Source organism: Thunnus thynnus, chromosome 17, assembly GCF_963924715.1.
Source record: "Thunnus thynnus chromosome 17, fThuThy2.1, whole genome shotgun sequence".
Lineage (NCBI taxonomy): Eukaryota > Metazoa > Chordata > Actinopteri > Scombriformes > Scombridae > Thunnus > Thunnus thynnus.
In genome coordinates, this window is record NC_089533.1 from 2157636 (window position 1) to 2180024 (window position 22389).

Consider the following 22389-nt stretch of genomic DNA (forward strand, 5'->3'; position numbering starts at 1 on the left):
GGAGGTGGGAATGTTACAAGTTGATCGGGACGGTGGGGAGGGGGCGGGGGGGATTCGTCACACAATAACGCTCTTCCGTCGTCGTCGTTGTTTCCCCGAATGCAGCCGTGACGCTTCAGTTTGCAGAGTGGTGGAAGGACAGCTGCTGGGCGTGGTGAGCCTGGACCTGAACAGCTGGAAGACACAAAAAAACTGATTTTACACAACATTTTTAATTAAAGCTGTTACAAAATGATCCCAAACTAATTCCATTACCCATGGTGGGCTAATATGTTTCCTAAAGCAACATTAATTTGAGTCTTTTCACATCTGATTCTTTGGTGAAAGGGGATAAATTCATGTAAAGATATCCCAGTAGAGCCACAGAATAGAAATATAGAGCTGGAAATGTGCTCGATGTGTCCTTGAAATCTTGTTCAATTCTAACTTAAACTTTGAGCATCACATTACAAAACTTGCACAAACGTGCTTTTGTTGAAGAAAATCACTCAAGTCCTTATTCAAAGTTTGCTGTGGTGGAAGTGGTTCAGCAGTAGACTGACCCAGAGCAGAAGGGTTGGAAACACTTTATACCATAAAATCAAACAATTGGTAACCAAAAGGTAGGGAGGGAGGGCATCTGCATACAGTATCAAGGCTGATCCAGGACGCATTGGACCACATACATGTTTTTATCTCATCATGCCTTGATTTGATTTATGTGCCTGATGAGACAAACTGACGAGCAGCTACAGACGTTAACCAGAGTAAACAGGTTTGAGCCTCTTCACGCTGGCTTTCAGTACGTTTTTAGACTTGATTTCAAGGTTCTTTTAATTACTTTCCAGGCACTAAATGGTCTGACTCCTCCTCCCAGTTTGTGCTGGGGGGGGGGGGGGGGGGTTCCTGGGTTTACCTTGGGGGTGTCCGATGTAGAAGTGTTGTGGAGCTCCCTGTTGGGGCGGCGGGCCGTGCTGGGGGTTGGAGCCGCTGCCCTGCTGAGGGGGGGCGTAGTGCAGCATGACGGGCGGGCCGTGGCCAGCAGAGTGGTGAGGTCCTGATATACCCGCTGAGACGTGAGCCTGCAGACGACAAACATAATATTTATACTACAGCAACTTACAATAAATGTCTGTTGGAATTTAAAATCTGATCTCTTCATATCAATACTGTTCATCATAAATCCCTCATCAGTGTATCCTTGATAAGATGTTTTCTGCTCACCTGTGTGAGCTGGCTGATGGAGGGGAAGCCGTGGGGCAGCTGGTGGGTGGGGAGGCTGTAGCCCTGCATGGTGTAGGAGGCCTGCGGGGAGCTGTGGCCCGGCGGCAGGTTAGGGGGCGTTGGAGCCGACAGACCGGCGGAGTGGAACATGGACTGAGGCTGAGGACCGCCCTGACCCGACTGAGAGGGAAAACAAGAGAGATGGGAGTTAAAACTGAACACATACAGATAAACACCCGAGATGCATCGTATAGCGTCACAGGAAAAGATACATACATAGTTCCTGGTAAATTACTGGGATAACCTTTAAAGCACTGCTGGTGTTTCTCACTATTCACACCTGCTGCTACATTCAGGAACATTTCCATCTTGCACCTTTTCATACATGTCATGGCAACGCTGGAATAAATGAATAAGGGACAGTCCAGCAGATGGCAGTAATGCAACAGAAGAAGAAGCTCAGATCAAACTGTAAAACTAGGCAGACCTGATCAAATATGAATCAGGATTCTGTTACTGCGTCGTCTATTTCTCGCCTCAAATGTTTCCAGAAACATATTTTAGTGTTTACTGTTTGGCCGTAATACCAAACAGTAAACACGCCAGACGAACCAAAGCACCGCCCAACACGCAAAACGTCACCAACACATCAAGTCTTGTGATTGGTTCGCTCGCTCCACGGTGAAAGTCAGGTGCTCTTCCCTGCAATATTACTGCTTTCATTCACAACACAGCTGTTCTGGCATTTTCCCTGAAATGTTTCTGGGTCTTGAGGTGGGATATCGATCCCTGCTCCTGTTCACACATCCATGCAGGAAATGTTCCTGAAAATTTCAGGGATAGACCGCGTGTGTTGAAACAGTCGACAACAAGTCGTGATGGAAACACTTGTTTGGTGTTTTGTCAGTAGCTACAGAAAGCTCCCTCACCTGAGTGTGTCCTGGACTGGGCGCTGTATGCTGGGGTGGGGGCTGATTCCCAGTGGGAGTGCTGGAGGGCTGAGGATGATGGATGGAGCCCGAGTGGTGAGAGAACGACTGAGCTGAGAGAGAGAGAGAATAAAGAACAGATAAAAGAGGCACAGAGAGAAGAGAAGCAACAAAATGACTTAAATGTTCAATCGATTATCAAAATAGTCGCCTTCACATACGTCTCCCAGTGACTGAGGATACAAATACTGCTATAGAAGGATCCGGGTTATAGACGGTCATGTTGGCTGTAATGTTTGTAAAGGATTTCACTTTTTAAGCACTTTTGCAAAGAAATCTGTCCAGGAGCTCCAGGAGGAGTTATTAAAATAAAGTTTATACACTATCTACAAACACAGAGGAATAAGATCTATCACACACACAACACTGATGAGTAGATCAGTTCTTCAAATGTGGTTTGACTAATTCAGGCTAAAAGTATCCCGTCAACAATCCAGATAAATTGGTTGTTTGAGGCAGTTTGAGGATTGATTTGTTATCTTGGATAACGGAGGCAGAATGAGTAGAAGCTTTCATGTGACTGCTGATCATGTGACGTAGGTGTGTTCTGTGTTCCTGCTTTATTTGTTCTACATTGAGCTTCACAATGTTTCTGCTCTTTACACACTTTCATCACACACACAATGAAACATTTTAAAACGTAATGCTCATAGACGAGGTGTCATATCAAAGGTCCTGAGTCAAGTTTATTTCCTACATTCAAGATAAGAACTTTGACCGCAAGAACCTTTTATATCACATTTTTTTCCTTCACAACTATAAAAGTGATTCCCATAAACTAAATTAAAACTATTTCATGCAGCTCATCTACATTAATAAAACTCACGGCTTTGTTTCATCTTATATGAAAAATAAAAAGCATGAACTGGGCCCTCCTGCTTACCGTACATGGCCTGCTGTGGCCCCGGCGGGCCCTCAGCCTGGCCCGGGTACTGGGGGCCAGGAGGACCCATGGGCTGAGGAGGGGCGCCGGGCGTCAGCATCCTCGCTCCCCCCTGCAGCATCGAGTACACCTGAAACCAGAAGAGACACAGAAGACTTCATCAGCGACTGGTTCCCAGTAGAAGTTACACCTTAAATCTGAACGCCGCTCTGCTGCTGTACCTGTCCGTGGTAGTGGGGGGGCATGGCCTGGATCACCTGCCCGTACTGCAGGTAGGACTGGGGGTAGGGCGAAGCCACCAGCGGGGGTCCCGCTGCCGAGGCTGCGGCTGAGATCATGGGGGAGGCTGGGGACGGGTGGTGGTCCTGACGTGGTCCCACCACCGGGCCTGAAACAGCACGACAGACGGTGAAACCAGGCGGGTTCACATTCAATTAACTATGACAAATAATATCAGGATGACAGATTTGGGGAAAATATTACATTTTTCTGACTAAACAAATGAAATTAAACTTTTATTGGTCGTCTACGTACGTATATTCAATATCAATTTATCCTAAACAGCGTCCTGCTGGCCTGGACGTTTAAACGCCACATTAATGTTCACGTCCATCCAGGACTCGTGTTGTACTTCTGTTCATCTCTCCATATAAGATCTAATAAATGATCCCCAAAAAGATCCGTTCATGTAAGTCAGCTGCTCTTTACAAACCAAACAAGGAAATGTAGTTTATCTGTAGTAAAAGATGGATTTACTTTAATTGTGGACTTGTCATCTAATAAATAGAGATAAATAGAGGATAGTAAGGCTACAATTAAATTGATTTTCATTATTAATCTGTTGATTGTTTTCTTGATTATCAATTAGTTGTTCAGTGTTTAAAAAGTCGAAGATGACGTCCTCAAACGTCTTGTTTTGTCCAAAACCCAAAGATACTTTTAATCAATTATCAAAATAGTTAGCGCCAAAAGCTAATAAAAAGTAAATAACAAACAAACAAACAAACAAACAAAAAGGTTAGCAACAAATTTTCTGTCAATGGAACTGATTCATTGACTAATGGTGGCGGGTTTAGAGGACTCTGAGTCTGTGCTGAAACTGTTTTGATACAACAACAACTATTTAGTGCTCAACACAGATCATTTTCATCCGTCTGCTAATCATCTGCAGAGACACGTTGTGCATAAACATTCAGTGTGAGGTGAATGGTTACCTTTGGTTCTGGGATATTTCCCCTGGTTGACGGTTGACATGGTGTACTGATACAGCTGAGGAGCCTGAAGAGAAAACAAGGACACATTCAAACTATTTTCTTTGAGCTCAGACTGAAAAACGTCGACACCGACGGGACGAAACCAACGTCGAAGGCTTCAGACCTGAATGGAGTGTCCTTGGATGGGGATGGGCGAGACGTAGGACAGGTAGTGTCCCGGTGGGCTGCTGTAAATGGCTCCGCCCCCTGGTTGTCCTTGGGGAGGCAGGATGAGCGAGGGGCTGGGCTGGGTGGGTCGCGGCGGGGTGGGGGTCGGCGCAGGTTTCTGTTGCAACACGAGGACAGAAAAGACTTCAATCTAGAGTCACATTCAGCTGTTTGGTAGTTTTATACTTTCTCATAGACGACCAGTGGAATATTTAACAAGTCTGTTATCATCATATTATTATTTATACTTTATTTTTTCAGTAATTTCAAGTTACATGTGCAAGAAAAACTTCTTTCAATGTTCATTTAAACATCTGATTGTTGCTTCAACACAGACTTTAAGACTTGATTTTAAGGTTAAAGGACTTAAACCAACAGTCAGCTGTCTAAATGAACATTAAAGCTGTTTTTCTTGCTGTAATCATTCCTCCTGTTCATACTGACCATTAGAAGATCCCTTCATAATGACCTTACAATGGAAGTGATGGAGGACAAAATCCACAGTCCTCCTTCTGTGCAAAAAATGTATTTCAAAGTTTATCTGAAGCTAATATGAAGCTTCAGCGTCCAAATGAGTCAAATCAAATTTAAAAATTAAAGTGTTACAATAAGTGTTCATGAAGCGTGTGTCAGTAGTTCAGCTTTATCTCTGGGGAACACTCCCAACTCTGGGACTGATGTCCAAATTAGGAAATGTGCGTCATGTAGCAGGTGGATGTGACTCCCCTCACTGAGACCTGCTGATAGACGTCACAGCGGAGCAGAGGAGAGACACTGAGATAGCGATGTAACCGACCTGCACGCTGGTGTTTGACATGTTTTATTTTTCTTCCTGAAAACAAATAATTTTTGAAATATTTGTATGAAACAAATATTCGTATTTGTGCTTTGCCAAATAACGTATTTGTATTCGGGCACACCCCTAGTGGACACACTGTGGATTTTATCCTCCATCACTTCCATTGAAAGCACATTTGAAGGATCTTTTAATATCCAGTATGAACAGGAGGAATGATTACAGCGAGGAAAACCTCTTTCACTGTTACCATGGATACCTGACTGCTGGTTGGGTTTTGGTTCAGTTTAGCAGCTAAAAAGACAAACGTGTTTGTGAGACAGTTTCAACAAACTAACCAGCGTCGCATTTCCTTTTATGGGAAGAAATTCTTTTGCATTCGGATTCAATGTTGAGTTTTTCACTTGCCTGCAATAAAGAAAACAACAGAGACGATTATTCAGCCGTAAAATATAAAACGAAAAAAGACCAAACAGCTTTGACATCACTGAGAGGATGTTTATAACCAAAACAGTCATTTCTGAGTATAATTTCCCCAAAAAAGGAGACACAGTTTCAGATATAAACATTTTCTCAGAAGCATAAAAACACAAAGTGAAGAACAGAAAGTTCATAACATCAAAAAAACAAGTAAATACAAGAAGCCTGGAGAATATTTAAATTATTTAAACAACATCCTCAATGGAAACTCAGGAGTCTCCTGAATAATGTAAAAATCATTTATGTTGTTTTTTTAATTTTATTTAATTCTAACTTGTGGAACATGTTTTTACACTATGTATGTTTTTATGGTCTTATTTTCAACTCTTGTTCCTGTGAAGCACTTTGTGAATTTCATTTCTGTGAAAGGTGTTACACTAAATAAACTTATGATTATTATTATTATTGTTATTATTATTATTATTATTATTATGTTCTGACCACCAGTTTCATTTGAGAAATCAATCAATCCATTTGCTTGCGTTCTGTTGTATTGGATTTTTATCACTAGTGATGTTGCGGTGGAGTATTACACTGGGCTGCAACTAACCATTATTATCAATTATATATTTCAGTTTGTTCTATTTTTATTAAATCGATCAGTTGTTTGGTCCACAATATTTCAAAAAATGTGGTGAAAGATGTTTGATCAGCGTTTCCTAAAGACGACGTCCTCAAATGTCTCAAAAACATTCAGTTTACTGTCAAAGAGACCAGAAAATATTCACATTTAAGAAGCTGGAATCAGAGAATTTGGACATTTTTTTTCCTAAAGAATGACTCCAAATGAGTAATCGATTATCAAAATAGTTGGCAACCAATCAACTAATCGATTAATCATTGCAGCTCTACGTTACACTGCTGGATTCTGTGGAGAACTTTATGCCACAGACCAGATTTCCAAAAGGACGATAAACTAACTGACCTGCTGGATTCACTGTAAGTTACTTACGCAGCAGCTGTAGAAGCAGCCTCCGTTCGCTCGCTGCTCTCTGGACACGCCTCCTCGCCGCTGTTGGGCGGAGCCGGCTGCGGTGTCCCGGTCTGCTGCCGCCCCTCCGGTCCGGAGGACTGGGGGCCAGCTGCGGGGCTCTGGGCAGCAGCAGCAGCGGGGGCAGCGGTGGTGGTGGTGGTGGTGGTGGGGGGAGATGCATCAGTGGTCTGCTGCAGATCAGAGGAGGCGAGGAGGGAGGTGACGGCAGGTTTGGGTGGCGCGGGGGAGGAAGAGGAGGAGGAGGAGGAGTCGGCAGGCGGAGGAGGATCTGCAGAGGATGGGCTCGCTGAAGGTGAAGAGCTGGACTGCAGCTAAAGAGATGAGAGAGGAAGAGCAGCGAGAAACATCGACAGCTGAGTCTTTTTTACCTTTAATGTTAATAAACTGAGGCTGAAAGAAGCTCCTGATGAGACAAGTTATGAGAAACAACCAAAACTTTTGGTTAAAGAACAAAACATTTTAGCGTTAAAAGTCGTCCAGATCACTCCTGAGTCAACAAGTGTGTTTCCATCCACCTGTTCTCAATTTGTTAATAAAAAAACAACAGAAATTTGAGGAAAAAAAGTCAAAATATCAGAAAAAAAACGTGTTTGTTGTCTGAGATGTAAAAGTAGTTGTGTGGATAAAAAACTTGGTGAATAATAATGACGAACAGAGTAAAACGATTTGACTTTTTTCTATTATTAGTTGAACTGAATTATATTTGAAAAGGAAAACCTGTAAGTATTTAGCTTCAGAGACTGGGCGGGATTATAAAAACATGTTTTGCTCAAATATATGAATATTACAGCCTTGAGATTTTGTGTTTGTTGTCCTTGTTTGGTTTTAAACAGTTTATGTTTATGTAATCATTCCTCCTGTTCATACTGGATATTAAAAGATCCTTCAAATGTGCTTTCAATGGAAGTGATGGAGGATAAAATCCACAGTGTGTCCACACAGTCATTTAAAAGTCTGTGTGAAGCTTCTATTCAGCTTCATCAGTCTGAGTTAGTCATATCAAGTGGATATCTGACACATTTACAGTCTTTTTAGCATCAAATTCCCTCTTTGTGTTTCCTCGGACAGTGTTTCCCTGTTGAGCTGCAGGTGGAAGTATAGTAACAAAAAGAGGAACTTTGGCACTAAAAAGACTGTAACGTTGAAAGATATCTACTTGATTTGACTCATTTGGACGCTGAAGCTTCATATTAGCTTCAGATAAACAGAAGGAGGACTGTGGATTTTGTCTTCCATCACTTCTATTGTAAGGTCATTATGAAGGGATCTTCTAATGGTCAGTATGAACAGGAGGAATGATTACAGCAAGAAAAACAGCTTTAATGTTCATTTAGACAGCTGACTGTTGGTTTAAGACAAAGTTGGAAAAGATTTGTGACTCGTCCTTTAAGAATTGTTGCTGCACGAAACTATTTAAAAGTACAAAAAACAGACCAGCAGAGAGAACTGTCTGGCACAGAGATGACCCCTGACCCCTGACCCCTGACCCCTGACCCCCCGGCATCACAGCAGTCTTACCCTGAACTCTTTGCCGAACTTGCGGAGCTCCTCCAGCTGGGATCTCTGCTGGACTGAAGGAGCTGGGACAGAGAGGAGAGAGAGGAGGTGAAGGTTGACATCAGCACCGCTGGTTACGGATTATAGAAGAGAAACAAAGACGTTTTCTACCTTTGCTGCTCTTTCCTTCCTGCGGACTGGACAGACTCTCAGTTCGCTCTTTAGCTGCTGTGCTCAGGATTTCATTCACTGCAGAAGGCAAAAAAACAAGTTATTTCCTGCTTCCATACACATTAATATCATAATAATTAATATCATTAATATATTATGATAAAATCGGTTCGTGTGCCTTCGATTATTTTATATTATTATATAAAAAGTGACTCAAAAAGACAAATTGATTATCACAACAGTTGCAGCTCTACTCTGTGTTATTAAGGATGTGACGGTTTATTCAGTTCTGTCTACAGCTGAGGTCACTAACTGGAGGACGGCGGTCCGGGTCCGGACCCAGACGCTGTCCCACATGGACCCGGACCTACAGCCAAGACAGAAGGTTATGATTTAAAACCTAACGAGGTGCTTCTATGTAGACTCTACTGTAGATGGAGGAAAGGAGAGAAAGTCAAGATGTGAAACAGAAAAGATTTTCCTCCTGAAGTGAAGCTCTTTATTTATACATTTTATTTATTTTCTCTTATTTTCATCTGCAGCCCTATTTTATTTAGTAGATTATTATTATTACATTAAACATATATGTTCAGTTCTATGTTAACAATAAATATTGTCAAAAAGTTTTTGAATTGTACTGAATTGATTTGATTTGACGGTCAGGTGTTGATTACATGCAGATGTTGATGCAACTACGAGGCTACTGAAACATATCTCACACTAAATAGTTCAGACATTATGATCTTCTGGACCTTTGCTTCAAGAAATTTTCTCTGATCTACAGTGTTCCTCTCAGGCTGCTTACAGCCAATCAGCAGCTTCCACGTCTCCAGTCTGAAGAACCTAAAAGTAGCAACGACGGCCGCTAGCTGCTCCGACTGACGTTCACCAAACATCATCTTCTCTCTATAAATACCGAGTCAATCATTGTTTTCAATGAGTCACTCTGGTCTCAATCTCTGAATTCAGACCCTCTAATAAGTGCTCTGGTGGTCATTTTGGAAATTATTGCTTCATTAATAAGATTTGGAGACTTATAGAAGCTTTGATGTCTGCCGTGAAGGCAAAGCTCATTACTGTGAGCTCTAATAATTGCATGGTAATAATTAAAGGAGACAGTCAGAGGACACAGTTAGAGTGTGGTGGACACGTCCTCCCTCGGTTCTTCTACTTCTACCTGAATCTCTGTGGTTTGAAGTTTAGTTTCAGGGTTTATTTTACTGTTTTCATTCATAACTGAGCTCAACATTTCCTGCTGACGAAGCAGCGCTTTTTATATTTTACAGGTAAGATAAAAACCGTCTCACCATCGACAGGGAAGATCGGGGTGGGGCCGGAGGGTTTAGCGGTGGGTGCTGCGGTGACGGTGGAAGAGGAGGAGGAGTCCAGGTAGGCGGGGCCAGCCAGGGGGAGGTCCTGGGGAGGGGCGTCTGGTTTCGGAGCACGAGACACTGACGGGTGGAGACAGAGAGAGGTGACGATGAAAGGATTCAAAAAACAAAACAAACTAAAATGCAACAACACGTACATGAAGTTCAGTTTCAAAGAGACATATTCGGCTTTTTCTGTGATTTTCTGTTATTTATATCCTGTTCTGATGTCTGAATGCCGCCTGCAAGTCAAGACTCAGGGCATCAACCTGCTTTGTTTGCAACTGTTTTTGTTCTACCTTGCTAAGCTTGGTTGCTAAGGTGGTTGCTAAGGAGGCTGAACTGAGGGGCTGCATGAAGGACCAGTAGAAGATAAATAAGGAGTTTTTAACTGGAAATCATGCAAAGATATTCCAGTAGAGCCCCAGAATATAAATATATGAGTCCTTAACTTTAATATCTGTGATTGTTTCTGATGCTTCTTGTTGTCATGTTTGTCGTGCGTCTTATTTCTTCTGTTGTACTCAGGACTCTCTTGCACAAGAGAAGTCAGAAACGTGATGAAATCAAACATTTAATAGTCGTGTTTAACAGTGTTGAGAGTTTTAGTTTTCTGGACTAGTAAGATGTGTTTTCACACGGACTGTTAGAGAAACTGTCAGCAGGTTTTTTCTGTGTGTGTCTCGTGTGCCGACCTGCAGGTGTAGACTGGGAGTTCGGGGTCCGCAGGGTTCGGCTGCTCTGAAGTCTCTGGGATTTTGGAGAAGTTCTGGATGCAACTGAGAGAAACAGACAAGCAGTCAAAACTAAACAACAACACAAACACCCTGAAGACTTAAGTCTGACAAAGAATTAAAGAAGAGAGTTTTGAATCGTTATTAGTTCCTTTGGCAGTTTTCTGTGTCGTCACATCAACAAACCATTTCCTGACAACCTCTTGACCTCTTGCTACACTGTGAAGAACTTTAACACAACAAGCTGTAAACAGAACCGTGTTCCTGCACATGCTCAGTAGCGTCCTCCTGTCTGATTAAAACTACAGTGAACAGCTGTTTTAGGGAAATGAATGAACCAATGGGCAAAGGAGCTAAGAGCCACATACAGAGCAGGAAAGTCTTATAAAATATTTCAGATAAGATTTTCTATATTTTTCTTATTGTCAACAATCTCATGTGCAGAACCAAACTGTGATATGAAGAACAACAAGCTAGTGAAGCTGTAAACAGAACCGCGTTCCTGCACATGCTCAGTAGCGTCTGCCGTACACAGAACTACTCTCCAGAGACTGAAAACATGATGCTGTTATTAGTGTTTGGATCCGTTTCTAAACAAACTGACGTGACCAAACTCTTCATGATGAAGGATCATGTGACCCAGCGCAGCGCTGTGACTCACTGACGTGTTTTTAATAGTTTCTGGAACAACAACGGAGGAATAAGATACATCAGGCTTTGGTTTGGATACAAACATTAGATTTGTTAACAAGAAAAATAAATAAATTGGACATTTGTTTTAACAACAACTAGATCTGTCTGACTGTTTGTTTGATTAAGACTTTAGGAAACTTGTTTTTATTGTATGAAGGTTTCAGTCCCGTCACGTTTACACTGTTATAATGTTAATGTTGATCATTATGTACTGTCCCCTATAAAAGCCCGGTTCGGTCTCCCTCCGTACCTCCATTGACAGATGAGCGCGTCGTGTCAGCCAGCGCCTGAGGATGTGAGAGCGAGTGAGGGAGAGGAGCGTGATTGGTGCAGGGAGGGCTGCCGGCCGCCGGCGGGCTGCCCTGTGATTGGTGAGGAGAGTAGGCGGTTCTGACGGACAGCGGGCTGCTCCTATCGGAGGATGGTTTCGGGGAGGACGAGCTGGGCGGCGGGTGTCTGGAGGACGCCGCCGCCGCGGCTCGACCGGATGATCCCGCCCCTCTGCTGCCGGCGGACAGGCCGATCTCACGAGCCCTCTGAGGGAGAGGAATGTATTTACCTTCCCTGGAAAACAACACGGAGGAAAAGAGGCGGTGAGAAGGAACAGTTTAATGTTTACATTTTCTTCTCTGCTGTTCTGGAAACACATCAGAGTCGGGATTTCTGTGACGTGTAGATTCACCAGAGTTGGAGGTAAAACTGCAACTAACGATTATTTACATTATCAATTAATCTGTCAATGATTTTCTTGTTTAATTGTTCAGTTGTTTCCAAAAGTCCGAGGTGACGTCTTCAAATGTCTCGTTTTGTTCCAACTAAACGATTAATCGATTAATTGCCAACTTTTTTGATAATTGTTGAATCATTTTGAGTCGTTTTTTTAAGAAGAAAAAGTCTAAATTCTCTGTTTCCAGCTTCTTAAATGTGAATATTTTGTGGTTTCTTTAGTCTCTGTGACAGTAAACTGAAGATCTTTAAGTTGTGACGTCATCTTGGACTTTTGGGAAACACTGAACCACATTTTCTGACATGTTACGCACCAAACAACTAATTGATGATCAATAATGACAATAACTGTTAGTTGCAGCTCTAATCTGAGGATTGTGGACCAAACTTCTACAACCTGTTTTCCAGCTGTGGTCAGTAAATTATTTTTTTATCAGAGAAACAAACCCCGTCTGAACAGACAGGTTTGTGTCTCGTACCTGCTGACGGAGGAGAACCCGGGGCTGGCTCTGTCCTCTCGGACCACCGAGCTGTATCTGTCCTCTTCGCTCCTGCCTTCGTCGTTCTCTAAGGAGACCCGGCGGCGGTACTGCAGGCTGCCCTCGATCTCGCTGGCTAATCGAGCCGCTCGTACTTCCCGCTGCCGGTAAACCTCAGAGTTCCCCTTCTCTAAAGGCATGCTGGGAAACACAGAGACAAAAGACACATCCACATCCATTCTTTTTATTTTAAAGCTGCAATAAGTGATATTTTTCTCATTTTCTCAAGTGTAAGTTTCCTTTGATCGCCCAACACGTTACACGCTATCAGTTCTTACATTGTTATTATAAAAATATTGATTAAACACACTTCCCTGAATCCTAAAGTCACAGAGAAACCAAAGTTTTTACATCTTTATCTTGTAAAAGAGGATTTCTTAGTGAATCTGTAGCGATGCAGAGAGATACAAGGATGACATCAGACCTCAAAGCTTCGATATCTCTCTGTGACCTTCGACCCTCAGACCGACGCTGCAGCACAGTTTTTACGTGACGAGCGGCGGCCGCTTACTCACGTGTACATAGAGAGGCTGGAGTCATAGGTGGACTTGACGCCGTACGCCTCCTCGTTAAACTTGAACATCTCGTTGGCGTCCCAGCCGTTTGACTGGAAAACAAGAAAACACATCGAACATCAAACAGTAGAAGCTTTTCTCTTCTTCCTCACAGCTGCAGGTACGTATGTGCTGTAATAATAAACACATACAATATCGACGCACAACAGAAATCAACTACAGTCTGACTGATACTGGATTCTCGAGTCTGTATGTTTGTTCCACGTCGATCTCAACAAACCGATATGACATCGTTTCTACAAAGCTCTGTTTTCCCCTGAACGCACCACGACGCCAGGCTGCTGTTTTCACGTTTACACACTCTGGAGGACGTCTTGAAAAATCCCGTTTTCAGGAGAGAAAATCACTGTTTTAGTCTGGACGGAGGAACAAAACGGAGAGAAGAAGATGCCGTCAAAACATTCATATTATATAATAAAATGACTGGAGTTTAGTTTTCAGTCACCTTCTCTTCAATATATGTCGTTGTCATAACCAGCAGCTAGTTTCTGGTTTGCATTCATCACATAATCTTTGCTTATTTGAAAGCTGTTTGAACAAAGAAAGACTCATGATAACACATAACGCTGTGTGTGTGTGTGTGTGTGTGTGTGTGTGTGTGTGTGTGTGTGTGCGTGGTGTGTGTGTGTGGTGTGTGTGTGTGTGTGTGTGCGTGGTGTGTGTGTGCGCGTGCGCCTGCGTGTGTGTGTGTGCGCGTGCGCCTGCGTGTGTGTGTGTGCGTGTGTGTGTGTGTGTGTGTGTGTTCCCTCACCGTATCCGTCTCCAGCTCAAAGTTTTCTCCGTTTCCGTCTCCGTCCCACCTCTGCAGAACCTTCTCCCTGTGCTCCCCGTTCACCCGTGACGAGCTGATGGCGGCGTCGGTGAACGTGTCTGTAAACAAACAAACACAGGTTAATAAAACTAAACCGACCGTCTGCGTCTTCCTCACGTCTACGGTCGCTCCTCGCGTCTCGTTACCTCTGACAGCGAAGCTGAGGTCGACATCACGGCAGGTCATGGTCACCAGGTCGGCGGGGCTGAAGATCATGGTGTCAGTGATGTCTTCAATCTTGGGTGAAAAGGACTGGCTGCTTCCTCCTCCTCCTCCTCCTCCTCCTCCTCCTTCCTCGCCTCCCCCGCCTTCGTCTCCATCACTGCGTTTATGAACAGCGTCCACAGCGAGCTCACACTGTCAGACAGACGAGTAAACACATGGTTCAGTCATCTCAGTCGCTCCGACCGCTGCTGCCGTGGAAACAAGCTTTTTTTTTTTTTTTTTTACCTGCGAGCTCAAAGTCTTGAAGATTCCTTCGTACACGGCGCCGTTTTTCACTCTCACGTCACAGGTGGAACCCTGTAAACAGCGGAGAGGAAGGACTCAGTCTCTACGTACAGAACGAGGTTCTATCAGGACTAGAAGTCTACTCACCACCACCGCCGTGAGGAAATGAAGCATCCGAGCGTTGTTGTAGACGCCTTCAAAGATCTGCAAGAAAAGATGAAACAGACACCGACGGTGATAACATGCTATTAACTCTGATTATTGTTACTGTTGTGACTTTATATCATTATTTCATATGTTCGTATTCTTTAGTGCTGTATTATTACTGTATAGTGTTTGTATACATAACATTATGATTATTGTATTTACTGTACTTTCATTCATATCTTTACCTTTATACTTATACTCTAGTATTATATCTCTCTACTATAGTCTAAGGTACAATGTGTATTATATCTAATTTCTTTAATCTCTTATTTTATTTTGAAATGTATTTCATTCAGAGTTTGTTATGTTTTCTCTGTAACATTTGAATTTCATCTCATCTTAAAGGAGAAATTAAAGCATTTTACAAATCAATCCATTTGGTCTGTTTCTCAATTGATCATTTATTGAATGTAAACACAGACCAAATCATTACTGATGAAAAAACTGATACTGACACATGAACCAGTAAGGATCCATTAACTGGTTTATAATGATGAATATATAAACATATAAAGATATGTAGTTAGTGGAACGTCTAACAGTGTAAAAATAATAATTAATCACTTCTCTCTGGAGGGAAACTCTGTCATTTAGACAATAATCCTCATGTAAGAACCACAAACACCAACAGATTCATTCTTCAGAGGAGAAACCAGTAATCTCACAATATTTGTGGCATTAATCAATTTTCTCATACGAGGAAAAACAGCTGTTTGACTGAATTATTAAGTCTTAATCCGAATGAATTTGGAGTCTAAATATGACACCGAAATCAACTAAAATATTACAACAGAATTCAGGTAAAATTATTATTCTGTTCACAGTATCATCTTCATCATCATCATCATCATCATCATCATGGCTGCAGATTCTCAGAGTTTTACATGTTTTTATTGGAATAATAAAAATTTGACGATGAAAATGTGAAAATGTTCTCACATGCAGCCGTTTCAGCTGTGAGTTGTCTTGTTTCTTAGTGACCGACAAGCTAAATGCAATAATAATAATAATAATAATAATAACAACAATAATAACAATAACTGCCCTCAGATTCATCTGTTGGGTTCTACTGTGAGTCTGAGCGTTCTGCTTGTTTCTCATTTGATCACAACTTAAATGAACAGATTCTGATGATAAATGATATTTATATATTATTATTATTCGGGGATTTCTGTACATCCGTTCAAACTGTTTCTCTCATTTTCAGAATTTTTGTGAAATGTTCTCCTTCTCTGAATCGAGTCTCAAAGAATAACAGTATTTCTATTTTATATTTTGCTTCATTTTAATAACAATATTATTGTTTCTCTCTCTCGTTTCGCCTCCTTTAACGTGTTTCCTTCTTACTTCTTTAAATGTAATTGTTTGTTCTCTGTGTCGATGATCAATAAAGTCATTAATCTTGAGATGTGGGAGTGATGGTTGTATGAAGGACGATCCTGCAGGACGACACATTTAATTTAAGTGGATGTGAGTTCTGAGAAATGACAATAAAGAAATGATAAATCTCATCTTCTCTTGTTGTGGGAACAGCTGAAGAACCAGAACACGCTACTGTCCTCTTTGTGTTTAACATCAACGCTGAGGGAAGATATTTAATATTCACCCTGACAAAAGAACTCAAACCAGAAAAATCCAGACAAACAGCACAGACGCAATAAATTAAAAATTCATCTGCTTCTTCTTGATAATAGAAATGTTCTGATACCTGAACTTTCATATCAACCGATACCGTTGCATTAAAAAAAAAGAAAGATACTACAAACCCTGTGCAGGTGTGATATGATTTCTTTCTTTCACGTGATGCGTGAACTGGCGACACTAGTGCCGCCCCTCGAAACTGAAGCCTTGCTCACTGTTCACGCTGATTATTTACTGGCGGGACTTTCCAGTGTAAATGTTGCCAGATTGCTGACATTCTGCTAACGGCTAACGTTACACTATTTACCGGAGATCAACTCTTCTTCACTGTTCTAAAACAGTCGTTATGTAGAGGAGTGTGAAACTACTATTGGATCAGTCCACAGACTCATGATGTACTCGCTGATACTCGATCCAGTATTTTAGGAAGTATCACAGATACTCGTATCGATATCAGAACGACTCATCTTGATAATTGATGATTCTTGAGCTGTTACTTACTAAACTGCTTACAGCAGATGACTGAGTCTGTGACGGTGGTTTCATTGTGCTCCTGGTCCTGCAAAGAGTCAAAAACATCAATGTGAGCTTGAAGTTTTTACAATTAACACTTAAAATGATGAAGCCACTTACAAATAACAGGTTAACAGATAATATCAACCAGACTTTGGTGTTTTATTTGACTTCTTTAACATTTCATTAAACTTTTCTTATAATTTTTTTTAACAAAATGAACAAAATCACACACAAAGAGGAAGATCTTGGGTAGATAATAGAGATTATAAATATGAAACAAAATCAAATAATCCAAACCTTTCTAAAATATAACAGGTTTTCCCATTAAGAATTAATAAACAGTTATTGATTAGTTGCTTGGTTTGACAAATCGCTCCCAAATTTAAACCGTCGACTGAACAGAAAACAAATAAAAACAAGATAAAATAAAAACAGCTAAAAGGATATTTTAAGCATCAACAAAACAAACATGTAATCATCATCTGCTGCTTGTGTGCGAACAATAACAACAAGCTTCAAACAGGCTAAACACACAGAGACTGACCAGCAGCTCGAAGTCTTACATGCTACGATGCGGTGAAATTATATTAACTCATGTTGCAATAATCTAAACTGTTTCCCTGGTAGATACGGTGGGAAACTCTATCTGTTGTTGTTGTACAGAATAGTAAAACCAGCTAGCTATGTGAGCTAACGCAGCTAGCTTAGCGTCGATTTTTTTTTTTTAGCAACAGAGACTTGACGAACCGTCGGCGTCACATTAGAAACTGACAGCTGAGCAAAGTCTGAGTGTGTCAATTATACTTTTTAGTCATGTGCATCCCTGTTATTCCAGTCCCGTCGTCCCAGCGGAAAGTCACACGGTTTGACAGGCCGAGCACCGAAACGCCGCTGAAGAAAAACAACAACAAAACACAGCAGCGGGAGCGCTTCATTTACTTCTGCACGCGAGACGGGGGTCACCTCCGACGGGCGGAGTCACGGTGGAAGAAGTATTCAGATCCTTTACTTAAGTGAAAGTAACACGACAGCAATGTGAAAATACTCAGCAAAACGAACATTACTTAACTAAAAGCAACTTAGACAAAATAAAATTGCACTATGAAATAAACATAAGTGCATATTTACTTGACAAGCAGCATCAGGTCGATTGATCCAGACCTCCTGATGATGTCACACAGTTAAAGACGTATTCGCTGTGATCACTTTCAGTTCAGATCAGGTTGGTCTCTGATAACTGTGATTAAAACATGCACAACCCAGTGAGATTACTGGCACTTATCAGTACAGATCAGCTGCGGAAAAAGCATGATGCTGAACTGAAACTATGTACTGACCCAGTGTGTTATCCTCATCCTGGAGCCATCAGACCTGCAGGATTAGAGGCCTGAGTAAAGGCCACTGCTGAGGGTCAGAGGTGATGATGAGGAGACTGAGCAGGTATCTGCTGTTTCTGTAGCTGCAGCTGCTTCATCCCGCTGTCTGTGACTCTGCTTTTACAAGAAAAAAATATAGAAGCACAGATGTAAAATACATCAATATATTCACAAACATATCAGTCAGTCCTGCTGCTCCACACGATGCCTCATAGTTGGGACTGAATGGGCCTCAGCTCACACAAGGTGCAGAATTACCACACAAGTCATTTATATAACTCACACTTCAAATATTACGGAGTTACATTATCATTTATTTACTGAGTTATATAATGAAAAGCCGTGTCTACTGTTTATCTGAATCAGTTTATCTGTCTGACTCCATCAGAGATGATAATAACGATACACTGGTTTACTGTCAGTCACTAATACAGGAGACAGAGCAGTACGGTCATTTGTTGTTGTTCGTTGTTGTTATTACCAATTAATATTACCGATGTTATTGCGAGGAGAGATTATCGATAATGTTACGCTATGAAAACGACATAATACTATCTCTTACCGTTCATCCGGCTACACTGCGGAGAAACAGCTGAATAAATGTCAGGAACAAACTTACTGAAGGCTAAATATTAATATTAGCTCGAACAAATAAAAGTCTTTCGAGTTTCATTCACCACAAACATAAAAAGACACGAATAGCTCATATTTTGGCTAAAGTTTTCAGTGAAGTTAGTCATAAACTTTGAATCGCTGCTTCTGCCGTTTTCACTTCCGCGGAGTCAACGAGCGGAAATACGGACAGCGCCACTCTGCCATTGCAGCCCACATTGTGGTCGGAGGGGGGATTACACCCTAGTGTACAGACAGCAGTCGGACCCTTCTCCACGAAAAATGAACTCGTTTGTCATTATTATGTACGAAACTGCCAATCAGATGTATTTACTTATTAATCGAAGGCGGCGGAACCCCTGTGTATAAGTATATAAAGTAGTGTAAACTAGCTCCACCTCCAGCAGCTACAACAGTAACATGCTGCTCTAACACTGATGCTTCACTATTAATAATCTAATGATGTTATATATAATAATATATCAGTCAGAGGGACCAAACCACTACTTTTACTGCAATACTTTAACTACATCAAGCTCATAATACTTATGTACTTTTACTGTAGTAGGATTTTGAATGCAAGACTTTTACTTGTAATGGAGTATTTTTACATTGCTCTATTGGTACTTTTACTAAAGTAAAGGATCTGAGTACTTCTTCCACCACTAGTCAGATGATTAAAGGCAGCAGAAACAGACAGAGGGATGAGGAGGTCATCTGCTGTGATTGTTTCCTGCGTCCCACTTGTTCCTCTCTGTCTTATCTCTTTGAATGCACACAATATTTTCCAACAACACTTCCCTCCAGCCAAACAGCTGAAAACAGTCTGTCAGAGAGAGAAAGAGAGACGAAGAGGAGACAGAGGGAAAGAAAAGTTGGAGGCCAGAAAACAATCTGACTTCATAGAAATAGTTTAATAATAATAATAATAGTACATTTCATTTGTCCTGCACTTTTCATTTATAGTGAAACTGAAAGTGCTACAGTATTAATAACACAGAAAACACAACATAAAGAAAATAGTAAAGAGTTAAGATGAAGCCTTCCTCAATAGAAAGGTTTTTAGGCCTTTTTTTTAAAAGATCTGGTCTGTGCTGCCTCAGATCCCCCATGGTGCTGAGCTTGGTACTGGGGGACCCCATGGTGCTGAGCTTGGTACTGGGGGGCCCCATGGTGCAGAGCTTGGTACTGGAGGGCCCCATGGTGCTGAGCTTGGTACTGGGGGGCCCCATGGTGCTGAGCTTGGTATTGGGGGGCCCCATGGTGCAGAGCTTGGTACTGGGGGGCCCCATGGTGCTGAGCTTGGTACTGGGGGCCTGGAGGAGCAAACTGCTGGCAGATCTGAGGGTGCAGGTGAAGGTTTGTGGTATCACAAACAGCTGACAGGGTTAGAGAGGGCTGGAGTTTACAGATGTTTCTGAGTAGAAAGAGGTAGAAAGAGGAGTACAAACACTTCGGTATCTACACTGATAACAAACTGAAGTCAAACTATCACACTGACTGTATTTTGAAGAAAAGCCAACAATGACTCTCTTATGAAAGCTAGTCTTCTTTGATTTTGAGTGTTTTATGTTGAAATCTTTTTATACGTTTTTTTATTCAGAGTGTTATGACATTCTGCATCCTCTGTTGCCATGGTAACACTGATGCTGCACAGAAGGACTCACTTAGCAAAATTGTGAGTATTACCAGAAAAATAAACGGCACTAAGCAAGACAGCCTTACCGACACCCTGTTCAGTGAGCTTCATCTCCTCCCATCAGGCCCAACGTCTTCAAGCCCCGAGCTGCAAAAGTAACAGAGTGAGGAATTCCTTTATCCCATCAGCCATCGCTCTCTATAACACACAGCAGCACATAAAACCTCCTGGTACTCACAGCAGTACTGTAGTCAGTGCTGCACGGTGGAAAGTATGGTATTGTGTATATTTCTGGGCTGCACATTGAATCTTTGTACTCCAGGAGCACTGCTGGACGCTGCTGTGTAGTAGTTTAGTGTGTTTTATGAAGGATGTGTACCATGTGTGGACTATGTCTTGGATTGCTTTTTTCTTCTTAGTGTGTGTGTTTCTTTTATTGTGTTTGTTACGTTTTGGACAAACACTGCAAACCAATTTCACTCTTAATCTTAATTTTTCTCTATTTTTTGACATTTGACAAAATGATTAATAGAGACATCTCTAACTAGATTTACTCTCCTCTTCCCACATTTTTAAACTGTTTTCTTGTATCGTCACTTGGTGGCGCTGTTTCCTTGTTTGTATATTTCACTTGATTTCATCAATAAAGTGAAGAAATAAAGAAAACACACACAATCTAAAGTTAGTAAATTTCCTGGAAAGAACCAAGTACTTTAGCAGTAATTTACAGGTCAAATAAAGACAGTGTTCAGTTGGTTCACTTCCAATCAATGAATTCCAGTTGCTAAGCTAGCATAAGCTAAAGTCTTGTAGTCAGTTCACAGCAGGTCAGACAAACATTCAAACATGTTTCATCTACAGAAAAACTCACAATTCAACATATATGAGAATAAACCTTCCAATAATAAATGACTGATGAATAAATATGAACTCAGGTCAAAATGGAAATCTATAAATAGACCAAATTACACAGACAATTCTTTCCTGGGAACTTTGAAGAAATTAATAAGAAATTCTAAGAATAATGGAGCTTTAATATAAAACGTAACCATGAACTCAGATGGCGTCCTGGTGGTCCAGTGGTTCGATAAAAACATCTAACAGATCCACAGAAACAAAACAAAGAACACAGATTCTATCAAATATGGTTCATTTATACACAGACAGAAAAAATAACTACAATAAAAATAGATGTTATACATGAAGAATAAAAACACAGACAGATGTTTCTGTTGTTAGATCTTTGTTGTGTCGTTGTTTGGTCTTTGTTTACCACCATCATAATCATCCCATCATATGATCTCTTTTCCTGCTTTTAGTTCAAAGTCTGACAGCAGCAGTGTTCTGTGCTGGTTTTATAGATATTATTTGAATATGTTTTAATGGTGAAAACAGGACTAGACCAGCTGCTGATATGATCATCAAAACTTAGACTGGAATCAAAAAATACAAAGTTTTTCACCACAGAACCAAGATATGATTTGACCTGCATGCAGGTTTTCTGGACTAATGATAAATTCTTTCTGAATTGAACTGAATGAAATTTGTGGACATCCAATCTGTCACATCTGTCACATCTGGGTTCGTATTTATCAAGCGTCTCAGAGCAGGAAATCACTCCTAACTGGCCAAAAATGATCAGAGTGACGCATCTCTGCTTCTACTTTTAGGAGAAAAAGCCTTTTATCAACTTTCCAAACTTGGTAAATGATTCGTATCTCTGCCAATATTTGGGAGCTGCAGGAGATGGAGTTCAGGCAGAGATATTCCCTGAGAGGAGAGATGTTTTGGGAACGCTTGATGACACTGAGCTTATTAAAAGATTGTTTGGACTAAAACAGAATCATTAGTGAGACTGACTTTGTGTGTGATGCAGAGGAGAACACATGATGTTTCTACAGAACATCATTTAAATAAATACAGAACGTCCTCACAATGTTACACTTTATGGTAACGGGGAAAATGCAGCTGTGCAACAGTGATGATTCTGTCAGAAGCGACAAAGATGGAAGTCATGAATCAAACTTTGATCTGGATTAATGCGCGTCGTAAAGATAATGAGCATG

General features: G+C 41.3%; 1 protein-coding gene across 4 annotated transcripts; it reads right to left on the bottom strand.

Annotated features, from left to right (window-relative positions):
- Window positions 1–86: 86 nt before the first annotated feature.
- atxn2l (ataxin 2-like) lies at window positions 87–18783 on the bottom strand. 4 transcript variants are annotated; one of them, XM_067616111.1, is made up of 24 exons: window positions 18635–18783; window positions 18034–18186; window positions 16682–16739; window positions 14480–14536; window positions 14333–14404; window positions 14029–14239; window positions 13823–13941; window positions 13012–13103; window positions 12437–12637; window positions 11482–11795; window positions 10500–10583; window positions 9742–9885; window positions 8435–8512; window positions 8285–8346; window positions 6725–7077; window positions 5631–5700; window positions 4453–4614; window positions 4290–4353; window positions 3297–3463; window positions 3076–3205; window positions 2133–2245; window positions 1204–1383; window positions 896–1061; window positions 87–174 (listed from the first exon to the last, which is right to left on the bottom strand). In XM_067616111.1, exons 3-24 carry the CDS (start codon window positions 16724–16726, stop codon window positions 116–118), a joined length of 2943 nt encoding a protein of 980 aa, XP_067472212.1. In that variant the 5' UTR covers window positions 16727–16739; window positions 18034–18186; window positions 18635–18783; the 3' UTR covers window positions 87–115. The 4 variants fall into 4 exon arrangements, with proteins under 4 accessions (XP_067472212.1, XP_067472208.1, XP_067472209.1 ...); XM_067616107.1 differs by lacking the exons at window positions 18034–18186; window positions 18635–18783 and adding an exon at window positions 17501–17646; XM_067616108.1 differs by lacking the exons at window positions 18034–18186; window positions 18635–18783 and adding an exon at window positions 17444–17581.
- Between the last annotated feature and the right edge of the window lie 3606 nt (window positions 18784–22389).